Below are 12,000 nucleotides of genomic sequence, written 5' to 3'. Positions count from 1 at the left end.
AAATGTTCCTTCTATTATCTGGAAAAGTCATTTGCATGGAATACCTTACAATATTACTAGAAAAATCATATTACAGATTCTAAAAAATCAGTACAGTGATAATATAAGAATAACTGATGACATAGTAGCTTAATCTGGATATTCTTTTCAAGCTAGGAAGCATTCTAAAACTTTTGGATTTAAGAAACAGATTAAATCTCAAAGTTTCTGAAACCCACAGTACAACTGAGAAATAATTTTTAAGAGAAGAATTCAGCCTAATACTCTATTTGGGGAGGGGGGCGGGAATCTTCTTTGAAAGGATGTAAGGGATACCTATGATATGAAATAATGGAATAATTTGGGGCGCCTGGGTGGCACAGTTGGTTGGGCGTCTGACTGTTCGTGTCGGCTCAGGTCATGATCTCAGGATCATGAGATTGAGCCCTGCGTCAGGCTCCATGCTTATGGGGAGTCTGCTTGAGTCTCTCTCTCTCCCTGCCCCTCCTTCTTGTGCTCTCTCTCTCTCTTAAAATTAATAAATCTTTTTAAAAAAGGAAATAAGGGAATAATTTAAGTTAAAAAAAAAAAAGAAGGAAAGCACTTCCCTACATTTCTATGTTTTTTTCTGAATAAGTCTTTCAATAGAAGTCTTTTAAGCCTTTAGATCACAAGTGATTTAATTAGCCAAAGATTTGAGGCACTGATCATTATCTTTTTAAAAATAAATCTAAAATTTAATTTATATATGTATTAATAAGATAACTGAAGATCACTGGGAAAAAGTACGTTGCTTGCCTTTAATGAAATTCATTACAGTGTCTACTGCATACTAAAGTTATGGGCTAGATTGTTAGAGCTAATAATGATAGGAAAATCAGACAAACATGGACCCTACCATCAAGAACCTTCCAGTTCAGTGTGAGAGAAAGATACTGAAACTGTTAATCCTAGTTTGGATAATGCTATGAAGGAGAAGCACAAAGGGAAGCTGACCCATCTGGGTAGTTCCTGTTATTTAAGTTGAATGAAAATGATCACTACATTTGTGTTAATTATGTCTAAGTTGACTTGTCATAGTCGAACGAAATATGCAATACAGTATTAATAGTAGACTTATATAGAAGCTATTTTAAATATATGTAATTCTATCCAAATGAAACAAAAGCCTCAGTAATCAAGTTATTATATTAAACTGAAAAGTTGTCCAGAGTAATTTCCACGTTTCTTAACTGTCAGGTATCCCTGGTTATTTTGTTTATGCTCATCTTAGCTAATAAAGTGATCGCATATTGTGCAGCTTTTACAGGTCTAAGAAATCTGTATGTTCACCTTTTTGTTGTTGCTTCTGTAGGAATTTCAGTGAACATTATCACTCCTTGTGTAAAGCAGTACATCACCTAGCAACTGTTGACTGCATTTTCTCCCTGGCCAAGGTCGCTAAGCAAGGACATTACTGCAGGTAGTGTATTTTTTAACTCCCCCCTCCTTTTCAATGCTAGGTCAGATGGCATTATCCTATTGATTTTAGTGTTTTTATTATAAAATATTAAAATATGCAAATATGTTGGACTCTTGGTAAAGCTGAACGTCATACTCCTATAGCTTGATTTAAAATGAACAGATTCCTTTCTTGCTCTGTCATTGAATACAATGAAAGCAGATGCTCACAGTAACTCTAGAGGTGAATGTTATATATTTCAGTTTTTCAGTTTAGTGGGTGACACTTTTTAAAGGCATAATCCTTTCATTTGTTAGCTTTGATTGAACACTTTGTAATATGTTTCACTTTATAATTATAAGTCTCATTTAAATGCCAAATAAATCAGATATGGATGAGACTCAGTGTGTGATCCATTTCAAGGCAGTGTCTCTATTGCTATCAAATTGCTCTTCCTTAAGTTTAAAACCTCAAGTTTGAGCCAAATCTTTGGTTCATTAGTCGGCTTTCCAGGCCCACTGGGTAGGGATTCCCACTTTCCAGACCCACTGGGGCAACAGTCCTGTCCTGTCCTGTAGTTTTGTGGGGCAAAGGTTGGGCCCCCAGAACTCTAGGCCATATTTCCCCTTTGGTGGTCCTATGCCTGGGCCCCCACCCCTGAGGTGGTTCTTTCTGGTAGTCCCACATTTGCTGGTGCTCTGTGCCTGGGCTCCCTCCTGTGGCTCTCCCAGGCTGCAGTTTTGTGCTGGTGGCTCTGTGGGTCTGGGGAGCATTGCCCAGTTGGGGTTTTGCTCTCTGTGGGCTTTTTTTTAAAACCACTAGCCCATTCACGAGGATTCTGCCCTTGTGAACTAATCACCTTCCAACGGTCTTACCCCCAATACCATCACATTAGGTTTCATATGAATTTTGGGGAAGACACAAACATTCACTCTGTAACACAAAGCCTATTTTTTCATGTACTTAAGGAAATTTAAGGGAATATTTAACTCACTGGCTTATTGTGAGGTCTAAAAAGAAAATATAGAAGTGATACTGCCTATCAGTGCTTTGGCATACAGAGTTCATTATGTCTGAGAGGATATGTTCTGCTGTTCATACTTCTTTCATGTTCTCTCTAGTTTGTGCCAAATATGTTTTTTATATGTTCTTTATACCTAGCATAATACACATAGTGAATGTTAAAAAATGGTTTGTTTCTTGTAAAGCATTTATTTATTTATTTATTTATTTATTTATTTATTTATTTATTTATGAGAGAAGAGTTGCAGGAATTGGCTACCCTAGTTTTAGATAAAAATGTACTTAGTTTGCTGTTTTGTTTCATTTTGTTTTGCTGTCCATTTATGTATGGAGTGATCTGCCATGCCGTGCACAACGTTTTTGTTTAAAATGGGCTCTTTGCGTTTTTGTTATTACTCGGTTTCTTTTCACATCAGAGGGCTTTGAAATTTTTGTGCAGTTCATCACCCATAAAAATGAGACCTGTAAATATACTCTGGTTGAATCTAGTTCTGGAAGAATGAGAGTCTATCTTCCGCTGACTTGATTTCTTCCTTATGTACTATGATCTTAGTAGGACTTCTTTCTTGGTGCACGAGGTTTGTGAAGCTGATTTTTCCTAATGGATTTGTGAGTTAAGCAGAGGATCGGCTACCATCTGTACACTTGGTGATGTTTTCACACAGAGCTCTTCCCACTGAAAAATGCTGATGCCTGGTTTATCTCTTCTTACACCTCTTCAGGTGGCCTTTTGCCATTTGCTGCCGCTGCTGCTGCAGCTAGTGAGAACAGAACGTGTTTGTGGGTTTGTGGTTTTATTACATCAGAGTTAAGTTTTCATATCTGTGTGTGTGTACATACCTATTTGTAAGTCTAAAATTCGTATGTATTACACATAATATGTAATTTAAAGTAATACGTAATTTTCATTGCATTATAATAACCAGAATCTAGCTTTGATATCAGAAGGTCTGGTTCTAGCCCATCCTCTGTCACTAATTAGCTGTGTATGCTTGTTTAAATCTCAAGTATTCATATATAAAATTGTAAGAAGTAAAGTTATGAATTAATAAATGGAATAAATCTTACAGTTGTAGGTATTCTTTATTGAGCTGTAGTTTTGGCAAAATCGCTGAGGAGTGAAAGTACATCCCTTATTATGTCATTATAAAACTGATTAATTTGCAGACTCCTCTGAGATTTAACAAACGTTTTGAGTATCTACAATATACGAGTTTGGTCCTAGATTTTTCATTTTGGGGCTTCTCCTTATTTTGGGCATTTTCCAGTACATTTACGAAGAGACCCCTTGATTTGTGTAAGTAAATTTGAACTCTTTTTAAGGCATATCCTTTGAAGTGTAAACTTTGGATCAGACAGGAAGGATTTGAATACTAGCTTGGTTATTTGACAGCTGACCTTAAGCAAGTTACTTAACCTCTCTGACCCTCAGTTCCTGCATTAACAGAGTACCTACCTCTCCGAGATATTGTACAAACTAAATGATAGAGCTATATTAAACTTCTAAGCAGAACCAGACAGATGGTAAGTACTTAGTAAATAGCAGATAATATTATTCAAACATATTTATTCAAAAATAAGAAAGAATTAAGTATTTTAAAAAGTATTTATCTTTAATAAAAATATCTAAACTTAAGGGTTATTAGAATCTTTCATACCCATAGTAATTTATTCTTCAAAAATCATTTTCAGTTCTCTGCCAGTTCTCAATTTTATCTGTCTCTTTGGACATGATAAGCATTGTTATCTTAAAGTCTGTGTCTGATAATTCAAATATCTAGAGTCCTTGTGCGTCTGTTTTTATTGCCTGTTGTTTTTGTTCATTTCCATTCTTAGATCTTTTTGAATTCCTGGTTGTCTTGATTACATTATAGGCATTGTATTTGCAGAATCATTATAGAAATAATTTGATACTGTATTTCACCTGAAAGTGTCACATTTGCTTCTACCAGGCATCTTAAGACACTAATAATAATCTGGCCTCACTTAATCCATATCAGGTCTTGAGGTGACTCAAAGATTCCAAGGCTGGCATTACTACTTCAAATGTGTTTCTCTGTCTGGTGTGCAGCCCGTTGGTGTCTCAGTCCAGAGTCAAACTGTTCATACTGCTTTCCCTCAGCTGTTCCCTCAGAAATCAACAAGCACACTCCCTGGGTCTCTGTTCTGCCCCAGGTCCTGTCCTGCTAATTCTTTGCTTCCTTGTTAGTTATCAGATATCATCAGGTAGCTGTTTTCTGTACTTTATCTAACTTTCCTATTTATCCTCAGTAGAATTGTTCCAAATGACATATTCTTTTAGGAAGATAACTTTAGGAAATATTTCACATGCTAAAATACTTTCCAAATTGGATACTATATATTAAGAAAAATCCACCTGAGTATTTTAAAATGAAAAATCGTGTTATAAAGTTCAAGGCATATCATCAACTTCTCTCTCTCTCTCTCTCTTTTTTTTTTTGCAGAAATAAAATTGAGTGTAAATAGCCATGAAATAGGAAACTTTTAACTAAAATGCATTTTAAGCTAGTATTTAGGTATCTGAAATTTATACCTTTTTTCCCCCTGAGATTTCCAGCTTGTTTAAAGACTTGAGTGCATTTGAGCTATTGCACTTAGTTCCAATTGATTCTTTGGCTTCGTAATCGCCATCTTTTCTTCCTAAATGCTCTTAGGACATTTTGTTCACCATAGCCTAACCTTGAGGCAAAAGTTCTTATTCTAAGTCTTTCTATCCGTTTTTTATTCTGGATGTTGTATTGTTTTACTAATTCTGTTTCCCTGAGGCATTTACAGGAGAAAGATGCAATTTCAAAAATTTAAAATAAATTTGTTCAAGTTTAATGTTTCATTCTTTCCAGACAGCATCCAGATTTCCTCAGCTCTTCTTAAATGCCGTATCATCAACATAATTTTCATATCCTTCTTGCTGTAACTATCCTAATCTCGTGCATCATCTCATCTTTCCACATTATGATTTGCGTCTCATTCCGCTGGGAAGTGTTTTGTCATTATATAATTTTGAGAGCAACAGAGTAAGTCAGTGTAGATTTTAGAGCAGAACAAATCACTCAAAATTTTATTCTAAAGTGAAAACCTTTCTGGGAAATCGTATCAGTGTCATGAGTAATGATCTATTGATTTCACTTGGCAGAGCACCTAGGATTTTATTTTAAAACTGATATTACTTGCAGATGCTTTCATTTTTTTATAGTAAATTTATAATGCACCGAGATAAAAATCCTATCTTTAGAATTAACCTTTGAAATCCAAAAAATGTCCTTCTCCTGTCGTTTTAAAATTCTCTTTCCAAAGGATAGTTTTAAATTATGTACTTAGAAGGTACTTTAGTTGTTTTCTTTGAGAAATGTGAGTATACATACTTGGGATTTAGTTAGCCAGATATATTTAAAGAAAAGGATTTAGGAAAGTAGTATTTCTTAGTGTTATGAGTAAGGTCAGAAATGTGCTTACATGTGAAAGTTCTGAATCAAAGAACTTAGCAATCAATGAGTGCAAGTTAACACAATTCAAGAACACTGTTCACCCAACACATTGTCAGAAATTAGAAAATTTGATAATACCTACTTTAGGTGAAGGTATGAAGAAACAAGTCAACTTTCATATCTTGCTGGTGGGAAGATAAATTGATATAATATTTCTATATGTTAAAATAAAAGTATGCATACCCAATGATTAGAAAGTGCACCAGGAATTTACTCTAGTGTCGAGAAACATTTGTTTGTATGCACATGGACATATATGTAAGATTGTTCATTGCAATATTGTTTATAACAGTGAAAATCTAGACACAGTCTGAATGTTCCACAGTGGAGAACAACTGACTTATCTATGCAGCAGCTTCAAAAGAATGCGAAGATATGACACGAAATGATCCTAAGTCTTCAGTATAGCATGCCATCAGGGTCCATGGGACCTAATTTCAGTTTTTGAGTTTCTTAAAGGTCTTTTAAAGAACAAAGAGACAATTCATTTTTTTTAGAGGAGAATAAAATTTTGTCTTGCATTTACCATGTGGGTCCATTGGACCCTTTTATAAATCTGAGATGCACTTTGGGATCTTTAATGATTTTTATCTTTTCTGTATCTGGAACATCTTGCTATTTCATCATCCTAAAAATTACTTTATTATTGTTTATTGAGTATTTCTACTAAAAAGTCTAAATATAAGAAAACTAGAAGATGATGATGCAAAGATAAGATAAAAATCACTACCACACCATCCGTTGTTGTTCTAATTGTATTGCCCAAAGTGCTGCATCGTCCTTCAGGAAATTATAAAAGACCGGAAATAGCACTGTTGTAGTCTAACTATAATAGTTATTGTAACTGTTATAGTCATAATTAATTAATTTCTATTAATGTAATAATTAACTTTAGCACATTATAACTATTGCTTCTAACGTTCACTGAGCATAGTTGAGAATTACGAATTTTTAAATTTTTCACCCATAATAGCAAAGAGGAAAAAACTGACAGAAGACATTTCACAATTATTAGATTAATCAAAAGATGAATGTGAAGAGGAAGATAGCAGTGCTCTAGATACTACTGATGATGATGAAATTTCTTGTATAAACAAAATCTCAGATTATAAATGTTCAGGTGACAGTATCCTAGATGAATTTTCCCAAACTCGAGAATCAGTGTGTGAATGTATAAGGACAAAATGAAATGTGTTCTTCTTCAGTTAGTTATTCCAAAGGCAGCACACATGATGCAATATTTGGTGACAAGAGCCTGAACCATCCTGCTTTGCTAAAAGGACATGTAGTGGCTTCTTTTGTCTTTTATGATGTTTGTGCACTTTAGTTTACTTGATACTGTTTGTAAGTGGACAGGTGCTGAAGGGAGGAGATTGAAAGAAAGTAGGTGATGTGAAATAAAAATATTGATTTGATCGATTATTCTAACTTGGTATTTATAAATATAAAACTGAAAATGTTTTGCAATTGTGGAGCAAAGAAAATGGCTGCCCTCTCCTCAACAAAATGATAAGCTTTCACAGATTTCAAAAAATTCAAGCATTTCATTTTTGTCCATGCAAGTGGGAGAAGAACCAGAAATTATGATAAGCTAGAACATTTTAGAAATGTATTGAAACCAGAATTGGTATTTATGAATGACTGTGGTCCGGGTGCATGCATGACAGCTGATGAGCAATTAATTACATTGAGAGTGTGTTGCCCATTCCGAGTATATAAGCCCTTAAGATCAGGGAAATGTGGAATAAAAATTTGAGATTTGCTCTGTTTAAGTTCTTACTAAAATTTGTCATGAGATTTTGTTATGTTTTGTTTTGTTTTTACTATCCCTTTTATTGCCAATTCTGCAAATTATTTGTAAAATGACTTGAAAGTATTAAGAAAAATATAAGGGTCCATTGGTAAATGGTGAAACCTATTTTTTTTTAATGTGTATTGAGTATTACAGGGACAAATGTAGCTGTAGAAGAACACATTATAGTATGATCCTGATTTGCTTTGCTGTTTTTTTAAATGAAATCACAAACCAGTGCAATGAGTGTGTAAAAACCTAAATGCAGAGAAGAAAGTTGGGAAGGGTAGACACCACACTAAGCTCAGTGGTAATCTCTGGGGAGGAGAATAAGGGGAGGGCAGTGCTCACAGGGGTTTTGATAAATAAGGCTGTAGATAAAAACAGAGAAATATAAAAGCTTTAAAAGGAAGACCAGCAAGGCAAAAAATAATTTTTGTATCAAAAAAAGTAAAAGATACCAAAGACTATAGAAAGATGTTTCAGTTAAGCAGAATATGAAAATTTTAGATCTCCAAGTGCAACATATAATTTCTACTAATAATTAAATCTGGAAATAATTTTCAGTGACTTCCTTTATTATGCTTATTACTGAAAATGACTTAAATGGCAATAATCTGATCTGTAACTTTAATAATGAAAATATTGATATTAGAGAATAGTAGAAAAGAAAGGATCTTATAAAGTAGACTTCAGCAGTGGAGCTTTGCAAGACTCTGTTAAAGTTTGTGCTTCGAGCACTATTATTATAATAATTGTCCTCCCAATTCTCATTTCAGTTAAAATTTAACTTTTGTACTCAAAGCCTTATTCTGGGTGTGCATTCTTAAAGTCTTTTTTTTATGCTAGACCTTAGAGGTTTTTTTAAAGGAAGTTTTCATGCCTAGTAAATTGAAATATGCTTCTTTTTGCAGACCAACTCTACAAGAAGAAAGGAAAATTGTGATTAAAAATGGCCGGCACCCTGTGATTGACGTGTTGCTGGGAGAACAGGATCAGTATGTTCCCAACAGTACGAATTTATCAGTAAGTACCACATGATGCCAGTAAATAAGTAAAAGATTGTAACATTGATCCAAACTTTTAAATACAAAAGAAGTATTTTTATAATTGACTCAGGTTTTAACTTTGGCGTTAAATGTAGCAATTTTGGGCTGTAGTTTTATATTTACCACGAAGTATGGAGTTGGTGTCATTTCCAATGAAAGATTATCTATAGATGGAAGGATTTAGCAATGAAAGGGTTAGTCTTTATTAGTTATCCTAGGTAACCCCTATAAATATTTTTCATTTGTAAATGCCCAAATATTGCTGATAGGGTAGGATCATACCATAGTTTTTGCAAATTTCTGTTAGTCTTTAACATTATATGCTTTGTCCTGTCTTTCAATATTTTAAAATGTTCAGTGAAAGAATTGGAGATGCTTCAGCTGATTTCAGTGATGAGAACTTTGTCATATGGGCTAGGATTCTCTCATGGAACATTAATGATCCTAAAAATTTATTCATTTAACACATACTGTCTGTATTCCTATTTAGTTTCAGATAGTGAAGCAAGTATTAGGACAGAGAGTGGTAAGCAAGACGGCACTATTCTCTGCCTTAAGGGTGCTGTGATCAAGCAAGAAGGTAGCCAGGCTATTCTAACACATGATATAGGAAACCATGTTGTCCTGGGAGCATGTGGCAGTTCAGCCTAACTTAGTGTAGACGGAGCATCGAGGAAGGTTTCTTGGAGATGAGATACTAACTGAAGAGGGAGTCAGTGTAGGCCAGGGAAGTGGAGAGCAGTGTACCAGGTCAAGCAACCAGCATGGCAGAGGCTGGGAGTGAAGCAGAGCAGGGTGAATTCAGGGAAGTAAAAGATGTTGAGTGATGTGGAGCATAGAGTGTAGAGAAAGAAGGGTTCAGAAATAAGGAAGAGGCCAGCTTGCTCATGTGCCATATTAAGGAATTTTGATTTTTTTTTCCCTAAGGGATTGAGAATACCAGCAACAGAATGTTTGAAGCTGGGAAGAATAGCAAACTTGTGGGGTGGAGTGTGTGTCTATGTGCCTGTGCCTCTGTGTGTATGTGTTTATGTTACATAGAGTTACATTGTCAAAGATAAAGCCATACACTAATTGAAGTGGTGCAAGCGTAGATTTTATTCAATAATGTAATTGCAATTAAGAAAAGAGTCCAGTGTGAACTGAACTCAACTTCAGTTTGTACAGAGGTGACTGGGTGTTTTAAAGGGAGAATGAGGGACTAGGAAGGACGAATGGGGCGGGAGGTGGAGGGGTATCTTGCAGATTCAAGGGAGTAGAAATTATAAAAAGCAGGAAACGGGACTGGTTAATGCGAAACCCATCTGGGTTTACTGACTGGCATCTGGAGCTTATGCCCTCATACAGGCAGTAGAAAGAAAGGGAGAGCTATCTTCTAGAATGTTTGCATTTCAAAGAGATGACTCACCTCTTCTAGGTGGTAGAAGAGTTACACCTCAAAGGGGCAGAGAAAGGCTTTATAACTGTAAGCTTTCTGAAGTAATTGTTCTAAGAGGAGGTTCAGGGGCTTCTCTGTCATCACGTTTTGGCTGGAACAAGCCGTAAATTTTCCTGCCAGTCTTGTACCTTTTCAGGTAGGAAGTTAAAATGAGATTGGGATCATCCTAAGAACATGGCCATGAACTGTTAAGAAACTATGCTAGTGTTGATTCTGGTGTCTTAGTGGGAGGAGTAAACAAAATCATTTATGTTGAAAGTCTGGGTTTTTATAGGCCGAGGTTGAAGCCTAGTGGTGAAGAGGGCTCAGGAGGAGCCTGACTAGAGTTTGGTTAAGGTGAGAGCATCTTTGTCAACATTGAGTGAAATAATCTGATGATGAGATCGGAGAATTAATATGTAGGGAGGAGTTAAGTGAGAGAGGTTGTTGTGTCAGAGAATGAAAGACCTGCCTTTAAGATTTCGGAGGTTGTGCTCTTCTGGGAGACAGCAAGTCCTAAGTATGGCCATGGAAGATGGGTAGCAGAGTGGAGAAGGTCTTTGGAGATGAGGAGATTAAGAAACAGAGTCTGGGAAAAAGTCACCCACATAAATGTTGAAATCATCTAAGAGAACCGCAGCATTTGTAGGGGAAGTGTGAAGGTGTTCTAGGTGTCAGAGATCCCAAGGTATGGAGACTGGTGACCTGGAAGTTTGTCGATGGCCTGAAGTGAGGACAAGCAGAGGGGGTGGTCAGGTTCTAAAGAAACATGTGAGAACACGTAAGAAAGAACCTCTGAACTCTGAGATGTGTGGCAGGATGTGGTAGAAAGCTCAGCTTCCAAATGAAGTGAACAATAGCTAGGTTTCAGTTTAAGCCTGTTTGGAGGAAATGTTAAACAGGGATATTAGGAACATAGAAGGATTTGGGAATTTTTCAGAGGTCAGTGGGAGAATTGGGATGTAGTGGAACAGCTAGAAATTAGGTCAGAGAAATAAGTCAAGCAGAGAAAGACAATTATCATATGGTTTCACTCATTTATGGAACATAAGAAATAGCAGGAAGATTGGTAGGAGAAGGAAGGGAAGAATGAAGGGGGGGGTAAACAGAAGGGGGAATGAACCATGAGAGACTGCGGACTCTGGGAAACAAACTGAAGGCTTCAGAGCGGAGGGAGGTGGGGGACTGGGATAGGCCGGTGATGGGTATTAAGGAGGGCACATATTGCATGGTGCACTGGGTGTTATATGCAAATAACGAATCATGGAACATTACATCAAAAACTAAGGATATACTGTATGGTGACTAATATAACATAATAAAAAATTATTATTAAAAAAAAAAAAGAAATTTGGTCAGAGAAAGGAAGCCCAGAACAGCAAGGGAGTTGAGAACATAACAGAGTGTACTCCCTCTTGGGCTGTGACAAAGGTGTGCACATGGTGAACTTGGCTGGCCGCAGGTGTGGTGAGTGAAAGGAAATGCTTTCAGTTATGTTTAGTTTAATATTGCATTTTGATGGAGTACATAAATTTGTTGGTAGTGTATAACCTGATCCCCAAAGTCTATAAACTTGTTCATTCTCATTAGGGAATTTGTAATTGACCTAATTTATCAAGCCAAGTTAACACTTCCTGATGCTTCATTGACTTTTAAAAGACGACTATGTGAACATAAGAATTTCTTTTTCAGTTCTCATAATACCAGTGGGGTATAGCTTTTCTTGAGAAAGAAATATAGTTGTAACATTTGATACCTTGGTTTATATTTTATTTATAAATCACTTAAATATT

The 12,000-nt window shown here is 35.8% G+C and overlaps 1 protein-coding gene across 4 annotated transcripts in view; it reads left to right on the top strand.

Moving 5' to 3' along the window:
• The window catches only part of MSH3 (mutS homolog 3), a 188,583-nt gene that overhangs the window by 122,595 nt on the left and 53,988 nt on the right, over window positions 1–12,000 (top strand). For all 4 annotated transcript variants that reach the window (XM_087862031.1, XM_087862032.1, XM_087862030.1 and 1 more), the window contains exons 18-19: window positions 1,334–1,441; window positions 8,656–8,767. In XM_087862031.1, the coding sequence (XP_087718157.1) occupies window positions 1,334–1,441; window positions 8,656–8,767 (220 nt within the window). The remainder of the gene's footprint in view (window positions 1–1,333; window positions 1,442–8,655; window positions 8,768–12,000) is intronic.

This window comes from Ursus americanus, chromosome 5 (genome assembly GCF_024610735.1).
Source record: "Ursus americanus isolate L20-20 chromosome 5, mUrsAme1.1.p, whole genome shotgun sequence".
Taxonomy (NCBI): Eukaryota; Metazoa; Chordata; class Mammalia; order Carnivora; family Ursidae; genus Ursus; species Ursus americanus.
The sequence above is the reverse complement of the archived record's forward strand: the minus strand, read 5'-3'. Positions and strand labels throughout refer to the sequence as shown.